The sequence below is a fragment of the Cyprinodon tularosa genome, unplaced genomic scaffold, assembly GCF_016077235.1.
Source record: "Cyprinodon tularosa strain WSP-4 unplaced genomic scaffold, ASM1607723v1 ctg482, whole genome shotgun sequence".
Taxonomy (NCBI): Eukaryota; Metazoa; Chordata; class Actinopteri; order Cyprinodontiformes; family Cyprinodontidae; genus Cyprinodon; species Cyprinodon tularosa.
In genome coordinates this window covers 482066-494305 of record NW_024039210.1, presented here as the reverse complement: position 1 = coordinate 494305, position 12240 = coordinate 482066, and the positions used below count along the sequence as shown (strand labels likewise).

The window sequence follows — 12240 nt, the reverse complement described above, 5'->3', positions numbered from 1 at the left end:
TGCCATGTTAAAGTAAGCAGTCTGAGATGATTACGGCTTTATGACATGGAGCGTTTCCTGCAGGAAGTATCCATCAGACGATGGGTACACCATGGTCATAAAGGGATGGATGTGGTCAGCACCAGCACTCTGGTAGGCCGTGGTGTTGACATGATGCTTAATTGGTACTAAGGAGCCCAAAGTGTGCTAAGAAAATATCCCTCACAAGATTAAGCCTCCAACAGCAGCCTGAACCATTGATGGAAGGCAGGGTGGATGCCTCCATGTTAGTGGACCCAACCATCCAAATATCACAGCAGAAACTCATCTGACCGTGCAATGTTTTTCCAATCCTCTATCGTCCAATTTGGGTCAACCTGTGCAAATTGTAGCCTGAGTTTCCTGTTCCCAGCAGATACGAGTGGCACCCGGTGTGGTCTTCTACTACAGTAGCCCGTCTGCCTCATGGTTTGGGCATTTAGAGATGCTCAAGTGGGTGGTCTTTGTGTTACTTTTATATTTCTGAGCATTCCTCTCAAACCTCAGCATCAGAAAAGCGTTTGCCACCGCAGAACTACTCAGTGGTTATTTCCTGTTTCAGAACATTCTCTGTTAACCAGAGATGGTTGTGGTACCAACATGCCTTTTTCCCAGGCATGTAAATCACCTTTCTTGCTAAGTTTGAACTGCAGCAGACTGCATGTCTACAGGGTAAAAATGCATTGAGCCAATGCATTTAGGTCTGATTAGAAACAACGAGCAGTTGGAAAGGTGTACTGAATAAAGTGGTGTAAAGTGTATATAATATAGTGATCATAAAATGGCAGATTTTATTTTAATCTGTCGTTGCTTTTTTTTTTTTTGGCTCCATCCTGCCCCTCTTTGGAGGCATCACCTGCAACTTCTAGATGTGTCAGCCATCCATCACACCTGGAGAGACCATCCATGTTTCACAGACTCATCTCCTTTCATCAGTTTATAGATCAAAGCTCCAGTTTAATGACTTGATTCCAGTGAAACAAAAAGAAAAATTATCATGTGAGTCAAGAAACCACAGCTGACTAAGGATGGGGTTTCTTTCCAGGAAGTCCACTCAGCGGACAACTGTCTCGAAACGGTTACTGGAGTTTAGATCTTTGAATTTCCCCTTGAGACCTTTGTGTGTTCCCAAACAGGAAGTGCAGGTCATCTGACGCTGCTGCTCCCAGAGGCTGTACTCTGCAAAATCTCCAAACACAAACAGCAGCACATTCCTTCAGTCATGCAAAGCAGCTTTAGATATAGTGGCTAACTTAATGAAAAGCTCCTTTAGACTTGAAATCCAGAGTAATTTAGTAAAACTGCCCCAACATACTCTGCAGTGTTTAGTTACAGCAGCTCTGCTCAAATAAAGCCTACAGCTTGGTTTATTTCGTTAACATCGCTTATTAGCTAAACGCTCCCCAGCAGTGGTGTCATTTATATCGACTTGTTCCGTTAGTCACATTAACATATCTGGATTTAAACGGAAACTTTCTGAGGACAAATTGATAAAAAAAATTGATATCTAAGGAAGTCGTCTTTTCTTAAGTGCATTTTTCTTAATTGAGCAGGTAAGCCAGACACTTTGTCAATGGACTGAGAATTTGCATTTAAAATAAAATACTTCAATGACTATTTTCAAGTGCATGTTTAACGGTCTTATTGTAAGGGTAAAATCCTCATTCTGTTGGCAGATCATCTTATCAATCTGCTCAAACTAAAGGTAAAAATATTAAAGAATTTTGTATTCATTTTATTTTTCTTTGCAGTGTAGTACAGGGTATAAATCTTATATATTAAATGTTAATTATCTTGTTTGAATTGAACTAAATCCAATCTAAATAACAGATTTCACACCGTCTCTAATTATGAAACAAAATTAAACCCAGAATTGAAAAACCAAAAGTCTAAAACTAAGAACAGTAACATGATTTGATAGCTTTAGCTGCAACAATTCCATTTAGTTTTCACCATTATTTGTTAATCTTGCTGAGATGTTCTAACATCCTAATCTTTACTGCACAGCTTTCCATCATAGATCGTACCACAGCAGGACTGAACATCATCTGGGCCATAATAAATCCTGGAAGCTCTTCTTATAGGTCACTTTGTTATAGATTTATGCTTCTCCTTGTTCACTATTCTGTTGATTAAGTTTTTAATGGTTTCAGATTTGGCTCTAGAAAAAAATCTAAGTTAACACTAATGATTGCAAATTGGCAGCTAAATAATCCCAAATCATCACTCCTCCTCCCCTGTGCTTCACAATTGGACAGAAGTTATATCCAAACCTAGAGATCTCCATTTCTGGTCTCATCTGTAACAAAGGAAAAAACTAAAAAGTGTTGCGGTTTATTTTGAAGCAAGGCTAAGCCTTCTCTTAGCATGACTTTATATTATTTAATGCATTTCTAACTGAATCGTTATGATTTTTAACATGCAGTCTGGCCTTAAAAGGAGTTTTCGGCGCTGTCTGGTCTTTAAAAACTTAATGAGCTGCAGTACTTTGGTCACACTTGTATTAAAGCCAACCTTTGCATTTTAGAGTTAAACATGAAGCCAAAACTTGCTGCTCTCTATATTTGTTTACATCAAATGACAAACAAATCATCAAATGAAGGTCTCATTCCCTTTTCCCAAACTTTCTTTTTTTTACTTCATTCGTTGGTTAATGATTACAGTGGAAGACAAATAAATACGGACAGAACAGTGGCAGGAAGAGGGGGAAAACAGAAAGGGAGAACATTTGGAGAGAGGAAGCTTAAAGGACGGAGAAGCACCGCAGGTTTGATGGTGGAGTCCTGCAGGTCTGAGGAACAGGGGCCGAAGATACCAGCTTATGTTAACATTCATTAAACTAACAGCCAGGCTCTACTGGAAGAAACAAATGGTGAGTGTTGATGCCAAGGGAAACGATCGGTGGGGAATGCAGAAGGGAAATCTATAGACGTTAGTGAACCCTCAGAATCTGCAAAAGGAAATAAATAAAAAAGAGCAACAGAACAAAGTTGAATCAATAGAAAAATAATACAAAACTGCCTTGTTTAATTTTTTTTGGTTAGTTTTTACTTGAAAAAATGTTTCTAAAAAGTAAAGAAAAATCAAGAGAAAACAGTGGTGATGGAAGGTGGAGCTGGGCTGGACAGAGGAGACGCCTCTGCAGCTTCAGTCCTCTACGAGCCCCGCTCTGGGCTTAAAACACGCATGATTCCCGCTCTGGGTTTATTTTCCTTTAATGACGATGGACAAAGTTTGGGGGGGGACAGACATTTGTGTTTAACTAAGACTTGGTTGCTGATTTCAGGAGGTTTTCTTTGCTCCTTCGCTTTACATCCCAGTTGTAGACTCGTGCCATGTCTGAAGGGAGCAGAGAGTTAAGATCAAAACCAACCAGGAACGTTTCTCTAATATAACTCTTACACCAAATTAAGAAGCTCTTATAAACTCCATGCTCAAAGAGCGACACACTTTCACTGATTATTTCTGTACACTTTATCATACGGTTAAAATATAATTACGCATCTCTTTGTAAAAGAGTTTGATAAGTTAAATAAAAAAAAAATGTCTTAGCATTCTAGTATAAATACAGATTTTTCCAATGCATCATTACATTTTTAAATGCATAATTACATAAACTTTATATTAAGTAAAAAAACATACAATTAAGAATTATGTAACTAAACGTCATAAAAAAATAAATAGTAATTATTTTACTTTAAAAGTATAAATAATTAATATAGCGTGAATTGATTTAATGGGTTTTTAGGGGGTAACCATTGTGTTGCATTGTTATTTTTGGGTTCATAGGGTAAAATGTTTGGGGATTTCCTGCTGCTTTTTAAAAACCTGAAGGTAGGACTGGAAAAAGTAGAAAAAAAAAAGATTAAAAATGTGTTAATTAAATTTTTTGTTTATGAAGCCTGAATTGTTGGGAAATTTGGAGGCATTTTTTTAAGCTAACCCACTCAATGGGTTTCCAGAGTGACATCAGTTCATCTCTTTCTGTTCTTAAATGTTCACCTCTGATTGATAAACCAGCTGACTGTGTGAAACCACTTGGTGCAAACATTTGCTATTTTACAAACATGCTTCACAGCTTGATTACGTTGCCTGTTTTAAAGGAAAACGCCTTTTTTTTTTTTTTTTACATTAGGCCCTTGATTTTACAATATTACATCATGTTCTACTCACCCATATGAGTTTTGTGTCATTTGCAGCTGTTCTAAAGATATTCCGTTAGGTTATATCCAAGTAAGGCTTCCTATGGGCAACGAGTTGAAGGCACAAACTGAACTGTTCATAATTTATCATTTCATTCATCATTTTTGGTACGCCAGCATTCATAACATGTAGGTGAATCACTGTCCCCCAGACATTTTGTCATTTGTGTCTGATTCTCTTCCTGCCCGCAGCATTTCTCATCTACAGCGATGACTGTAAGAAACCTGGATGGCTGAAAGTTACATCATTTAACTTGACTTTGGGAAGAATATCCTTTAACTGGCACTTTTTTCTGACTTTGGCAGAACTGAATCATTTTCTGTTCGGATGCTGTGTTTTCTGCAGCCTCTCTTCTCACCTTTAGGATTTCATAGGCTGTTCAGGGGTTCTCCGTCTGCATGGTCTGAATGACTTGTTATCAACATTTGGGGACGTTTGATGTCAATAGCAACTTTAATAATAAATTTACTGTGTTTTCCAGACTATAGAGCGCACCTCACTATAAACTGGAAAATGTCCATATATAAGCCGCACCGGGCTACCGAACTGTCTCTCACCAATATAGCCTCTGGAGTAGAGACGAAGAAGAATGCTAGCTCTCGTTAGCTTGTTGGCTCGCAGCAGTAAGAGCTTCTACTGAAAGAGGAGGCTTCGTCAGCTCTTCATTTCAGCTCTGCAGGAGTCGAGCCCAGTCTATTAATTAGTTTGTCCATTTTAATGTGGCAAATAAATGTCAAAATGTGTGAATTTGGGACATTTGTTCTCCACCGTGCCTCCTGCTAGCACGTTCTTGTGCTAAATGAAAATTAGCCCTTATTCTTTCATTTCCATCTTTGAGTTCCCCTTTTTTGGCGGTTAGGAAAAATCTTCAGAAAAGCCGCAGCTTCTTATAAGCAGCAGGGTTCAAAGTGTGGGAAAAAAAGAAGCACCTTATAGTCCAGAAAATACGGTACTTTTAGACTTTTGTGGGGAAAAGGGGGAAACTTAGTTATCAAAACCAGTTGCATCATGAGACACACTTATAAATTACTGCTTAAATACTAGGATATGTTTTTATATGTTAAACTGCTCTCTGCCTCATAATAAACACATTAAACCTGAATGAATGAACATTAAGTGGATATAAATCTGATCTGCAATTTTTTTAAGTTTTGAAATATAAAATGGCTGAACTGATTAAGACAGAGCCTATAATGAAGTACATGACACCCCAGCCTATTTCTCTTCTCCTGTGAAGCTAAGCTCTTCATTACCTAAACAATAGAGAACTAATCTCTGCCTGCACCCATGGGTGTTGTGTTTTTTTCTTCAAAAAGTGACATCTAGTGGTTATAAAACGTTTGCTGAAGCCTCGTCTCAGTCAGCTCGCTCTTATCAAAGGATACTGACTTCGGTGGTGGTGCACTGGTCTCTCAGGTAATCTAGGTCCTCTTCGAGGGTCTCTAGGTTGCGGGACGCCGTTGACAAGTTCTTCTCTAGGAGAGCCTGGGCTTCATTGATGTCATATTCTAACATGACATTAGCCTTTAAAGAGAAACATTAAACAAGCGAGAAACTACTGATTAAAGTGGCGTTACAATCAAGTCCCTTCAGTTCAGGTCATTCAGCTTCAAAGTGACATAAAGGTGTGAAAAAAACCAGAAGGTCTACTTACCCCTAACCATAGGCACACTTTGTCAGTGGGCGGCACTGAGGCCTTGCAGTAGACGTTGTCAGCCAGTAGAAAGTGTGTTTCCATAGGCTCTGTGGTTTCCTTCACCAAAAAAACAAGGTGGAGTCATTTGAACTAAAAAGCCTTAGATGTTTCCTAGGAGCTAACATCTTTATTGACGTCTGTCTCTGACAGTCGGCAACATAACGCACAGATTTCCAACTTGAGACACAAACAGCAGCTTTTTTTCAGCTCAGAGAAGACTTTCTATCAAATAAACAACCACAGGGGCATCTACAGGTGTTTAATGTCAATAACTAAAAGGTTTTAGACTCTAATTCAGCCAATGGAGGCAAAAATACAAAGAAAAGATGGATGAATGGGTATTAAGACAAATGGATTGATAAACAGACAAAGACTTCCTCTACAAAATAAGAAGATGGAATAAGGTCTATAGTCTAGAGATGTAAATTTGTTTCCATCTTATCTAAACCTATCCAGAATTAATCTCCTTCTGTTTAGTTCTCCTGGTTTAGGAACCAAAGCAGCAGGAACCTTCAGGTTCCTCCAGTTGCTCCTCATGGGATCGAAGTATAAAAGGAAACTGAACCACCTGAATAATAAGAGTTTGTCTGGCAAACACTGAGCTTCCTCAAAGAAGCAGAGAAAGCATCACTTACCTTTTTCTTCTGCATGTGTCGTAGGATTTCTAGCGTCTGGGTGATCTGTGGGATCTGGTTTTTTAACCTGCATGTAAACAGAAGTGAGCCGTGTTATTTGAATAAAATGCAGTTAGGAAAACATTAAGTAGCAAAATGAAGCATTTGTTTGTTTATTGATAAGCATTATTTATAAAGAATATTAAAAAATATAAGAGTAGACAAAAAGTTTAAAATAATGTAACAAAACTGATGATATTGAACAAACTATCAGATCAGCTCACATTAAAATACAAAAAACATTGTGGAAAAAAAAAGCCATCAGTCTATAATCTTGCTGTGGTGAACTCTAGTGAACAGACTGGCTGTTTTAAACACACTAAGGCGGTGGATTTATTTATTCTTGTTACCGCAGTTTCTTCTGAGACAGGTTGAGCTCCATGTATTTATATTTCTGGTACTGTTCATCCAGCTTCCTGAGCGCCGTGTCCGCCGTCTCGTTTCCAGGCTGCTTCATAAACGAGTCGACATCTTCCTATAAAACACAACGAAACTACAATGACCGCCTGGTTTCTGGTGGATATAAAAATGTTAAACAGAGACAGACTGAGCGCCTCCTTTGACGAACGGCCAAACCAGTTTATGAAAACACAAATTTAATAACATTAGCAGAGAGAGAGAGATGCAGGTGGGGATTTCTACAGAGCTCTCTGCTGTTGATACTGATCTGGCTCAATGCTACATTCTATGTAAATGTAAAAAAAAAAGTAAAAGAATCAACAAATACTAGAGCTGCAGTGTTTTGTCCCAGTATGGGCAATTTTTTGTGCAGTAGTAGTACACCTTTCACACGTACATTCACACTTTACACATAAAAACACATAAAATATTCTAAAAAGATAAAAGTAAGGTGGATTAATAAATAAATATGTGCAGCGCAGAGGATGATTAAAAGCGTAGGCCTATATGCATGCAACATATGACTATCTGCTTTTCCTAGTAGACTTTAGCAGCTGGACTAACTCCTGTATTCTAACCACAGCTTAAAGGAATAGTACACCCAAAACATGATTAGCCTTCATTTTCTACTCACCCCCATGCTGAACAACACTCTGGAGTACTTTTTTGATATCTCAAATGCATCTGGAGATCTGGGAGGCTTCTTGCTGTCTGCTGACATTCAAATAATGGAGGTCCATGGCGCCCGAGACAGAAAGGTCCATAAAAGTCCACAAAAAACGTGTCAATATTCCTCCATACTGCTCGTCCAATGTATTCCAAGTGTCCTGAGTGGGTAGCATCCAGTATTTACTCGAAACGAAGTCATTTAGAATGTTTTTAGAGCATAAACAGTAGTGTATAGGATTTCCTGAAAGCGCGAACATGCGCGATCACGACGCTACGGAAGCCGGCAGACCAAACCAGATGAAAGTGCGCATTCAGCGTCTGCTCTTCCAATAATGCAAGCGTAGAAGAAGAAATGTGCCGTTTACCTGTGCAAAGAAAGAAACAACGAAAGAAAAATGTCTGAGGACTTCAGTGTTGAGGAAGAGCATGAGTTCTTTGCCGAGCTGAATGCGCTGGTTTGGTCTGCCGGCTTCCGTAGCGTCGTGATCGCGCAGGTGCGCGCTTTCAGGAAATCTTATACACTACTGTTTATGCTCTAAAAACATTCTAAATGACTTCGTTTCGAGTAAATTCTGAATGCTACCCACTCAGGACACTTGGAATACATTGGACGAGCAGTATGGAGGAATATTGACACGTTTTTTGTGGACTTTTATGTACCTTTCTGTCTCGGGCACCGTAGACCTCCATTATTTGAATGTCAGCAGACAGCAAGAAGCCTCCCAGATCTCCAGATGCATTTGAGATATCAAAAAAGTACTCCAGAGTGTTGTTCAGCATGGGGGTGAGTAGAAAATGAAGGCTAATCATGTTTTGGGTGTACTATTCCTTTAAGATGCTGTTGCTTTTCACGCCAGTGATACAATCAGCCTGCTGGGTTTGAGTCTTTTTCTACAAGATGGTAGAACTGACAATGGAACAGGGAGGATCGTGATGTCTCCCATCCCTGAGATAGATGGGAAACTTACATTTTCTGACATTGTTTCAAGATAAATCATCACATTTTGTTTCCAATATCAGAAGTATTCCAATCCTTTAAGTTGTTAGATGCATTTATACACATAATGAAAACAAATTAACTTTATCAGACATATTAAAGCCCATTTATTTGTGTAATAATTTATAGCAAATGATCTTTAAGAGGAAAAACTGGTTAATTAGTATATTAATAAGTCTTTTAATCTATTCTAACTATGCAGGAGACTGAAAGGAGCAGGTGTTGTGCAGCTCTGCTTCTAAACTGAAGAACATGATTATTAGCAGCTCAGAATTTAAACTTAAGCCTAACTGCATCTGATGCATTCGTATTTGGCACAGAGATATTTAGGGAAAAAAGTAAAACCTGACAAAAGGAGGAAAGTAGGAGCTTCAGTGTAATGCTTTATATCAGCCTCATTCAAATAGATTATTGGGTGATGTTAAATGTTATAATGTTACAGCACTAAATAAGGGTTTTTATGCCTGAGTAAGATTTAAAAGAGGGAACCTGAGGCCTATTAATCAAATAAAAGCATTTCAGAGGAACAAAGAGCAGCTAAACAAAGTGAAAGTCAGTATTAAGCAATGAAGGAGCGAGTACAGAAAAAGCAGCCTTCATTCAAGCAGTGATGACCATAGATGGAAGCAGGCAGCCGCCCATCCTGCTCACGCTGCGGGATCATCATATCCCTGTCAGCTCTGCTGCTGCTAGGTTAGCTAAAAGGCTCCGAGCTGCTATAAACCTCCCTGAACGTCAGAAACGGGCAGAAACAATGAAGATATACTGTATAAAAGCGGCGTAGCAGGGAAACCTCGGCTTTACGCACCACAAACACCGCTTCGGGGATCCCGAGGTGCTTTTTCTTTGTCGCCTGTACGGCATTGCTGTTGTCTATGGTCGCCGCCATGTTGAAGAGAAGCTCCTTCCTTCCTCGCTCGCGCCTGCGTAACACGACGCCTGAAGAGAAGAGTGGGGCCTCTGCTGCCTCTAGTGGTTACATCTTGAAACTACACCAGGTGTTTCAACATTTCCGCATTTTGGAGGTTTTTACGGTGGCCCTGTAGTTTTTACATTTATTTAAATTTGACGTAGCCATGCTGTCAACTATGGAGGAGCAGCCCTTCCATATTTATAAATAAATACAGAAATACATAAATGCTAAATAAATATATAAGCATACAAGTAATTGCCCCCAAAAATACAATAAACAAATAAATGTAGATATAAATTAAATTATACAATTAGACATAAATGTATATATCTCTTTTAATTAGCGTATTTATTTATTCGTCTTATTTTTATAATTACGTTATAATTTAATTTCTACCTACATTTATTTGTTTATATGGGGAGGATTAATTGTGTGCTTATTTATATATTGAGCATTTATTTATTTATGTATTTATTTTTAAATATGGTAGACTTTATTTTTAAATATGGTAGAGCTGCTCCTCCATAGTCAACAGAGATAATAACAATGTTTCCTTTTCTATGTGATAATAATAATAATAATAATAATAATAATAATAATAATAATAATAATAATAATAATAATAATAATAATAATAATAATAATAATAATAATAATAATAAATAAGTCAAAAATATTTCCATTTTCCTTTTCTGTAAAAAAAACCTATATTTAACAACAAAGGCTTATATTAATGTATCATTTATCTACATAACTTAATACTGACGACAAAAAAAACGAACAGCATTTATCTTTGTAAATTCAGCGGAAGTTTCACATCAAAAATATTTTTTGTAACAGAATATAAGACTGCATAAAAACGAAGTAGGAGAAATTATTACGAAATTGAAGCTTCACTTATGCTCTTGTTGTCGTATAATGGTACCTGAAGGCAGCTCGCGCCCCAAAGAGTTGATCAGATCATTTTAAGGAACTTCCCTCCTCTGCCCAGAAGGGGTTGCTGTTGTTTTTGTTTTTGTCCATTTTTTTCCCCTGGGTGACCATTAAAACCTTTATAACAGTTTTTTTTACTGACCAAATGTTAAACAGTAATCAGGAATTGTGACCATAGTAGAGGTGTTTATAAAATTAACTAGTGCTGTCAATCGATTAAATTTTTTAATCGCGATTAATCGCATCAATGCCTGAGTTAACTCGCGATTAATCGCATTTTGATCGCACATTTTTTTTCCTGATTGAAAATCATTTAAATACTCTCGATGACATACAAAAAAATGCATACAGGCTAGGTTTGTGCCGATGTTCTTTTTTTAAAATGAAAACAGGTCACAGATACTGATTTATGCCATAGAAACATATGGCAAGAAGATGGGGAGGCATGTAGTAAAAAATAACAAATATGTAGCCAAAAAAAAAGGCCCTGAAAACAGGCTGATGTAAAAGACAGTCTTTACAGTTAATACAGTCTTTTGAACAAAGACAAGCATTTTACCCTACTGCTATAAAATTTAGTAGAGTTAACATTAGATGTTAATTAACCAAGGTAATAATGAACAATTTTCAATCAATACATCAAAATCAATAGACCGACATCACTAGATGGAGGTAGTCTATGCTCTAGAAAGTTAGTTTTCAGCCTCTTAACAAAAATGAGAACACACACACACCCACTCACCCACACACAGACACACCCACCCACCCACACACACACACGATACCGACAAGAATGCCGTAGCAGATTCCATTTCACCTCAGTAATCTGTTTTCTCAGCGTATTTCAGGTTGCTACTAGTTACCAGACACTCAACTTGTTTGTTGGTGGTGGGGCTTAAAGAAAAGGCACTAGCGTCACCCAGTGTATGAGCGTCTTTTTCCCTTGAGGAGCTCCGCTCTAGAAGCCTATGAGAAATGCATACACTGGGGGAAAATAGCCCCGCCTTCTCGCAGGCTGCAGCGGGATGTACTTGGAAAATTGTACCATAAAACCACATAGCGTTAATCTCACGTTAAAAAAATTATCGCCGTTAAAATGGCCTCGCGTTAACGCGTTAATAACGCGATAATTTTGACAGCACTAAAATTAACAGAATTCTGTATTCCAACAGGAAGTGGAAACAAATGATAAGACTGAATAAAAGAACCGACACTTATCAAATCTGACACCACAATTCCAAATCATTTGGAATTGAGATGTATTTTATTACATATATTAGAAAACAAAATGTCAGACAGTAGTAAAATTCCCATCTCAGTAGAGCACAAGATGTAGTTTATGAACTTATGCTACAACTGCAATAAAAGTTTCAAAAGTAAAAGAATATGCTTGGTTAGGTAGGATTATAAGTGATATTTTTTTCAGCGCGCACACACACATACACCCGTACTCGTTCTGCTATATGTAGTGAGGACTATATGTTTACTCCCATTGACTTCCGTTGATTTTCAGTCATTTTCAACCCTTTCTATGCCCTAACTCTAAACCTAACCATTACCAATGCATACCTAACCCTAACCCATTCACACCATAGCCCTAAACCTAACCATTAGCAAAATAGCATGTTAGGACCAGCAAAATGTCCTCACTTTGCAACAAATGGTCCTCAATTTGATGGTAAAATTGGAAAAAAAAATGTCTTCACTCTTAGGGCTAGACAGGTACAAACACACAGAC

At 37.9% G+C, this 12240-nt stretch overlaps 1 protein-coding gene across 1 annotated transcript; it reads right to left on the bottom strand.

Annotated features, from left to right (window-relative positions):
* Positions 1 to 2629: 2629 nt before the first annotated feature.
* vbp1 (von Hippel-Lindau binding protein 1) lies at positions 2630 to 9620 on the bottom strand. Its single transcript, XM_038302137.1, has 6 exons — positions 9465 to 9620; positions 6942 to 7066; positions 6553 to 6619; positions 5876 to 5974; positions 5607 to 5745; positions 2630 to 3357 (listed from the first exon to the last, which is right to left on the bottom strand). The coding sequence occupies exons 1-6, from the start codon at positions 9543 to 9545 to the stop codon at positions 3281 to 3283; spliced, it is 588 nt and encodes a 195-aa protein (XP_038158065.1). The 5' UTR covers positions 9546 to 9620; the 3' UTR covers positions 2630 to 3280.
* Positions 9621 to 12240: the final 2620 nt, after the last annotated feature.

What these genes read in the sequence shown, in the direction of transcription:
- vbp1 (XM_038302137.1), bottom strand. Translation starts at nt 9,545, where the DNA reads ATGGCGGCGACCATAGACAACAGCAATGCCGTACAGGCGACAAAGAAA. An exon ending in TCCCCGAAGCGGTGTTTGTG is followed by an intron (nt 7,067 to 9,464) that starts GTGCGTAAAGCC and finishes TGTGTTTTATAG; the next exon opens with GAAGATGTCGACTCGTTTAT. An exon ending in GACACATGCAGAAGAAAAAG is followed by an intron (nt 5,975 to 6,552) that starts GTAAGTGATGCT and finishes TTTTTGGTGAAG; the next exon opens with GAAACCACAGAGCCTATGGA.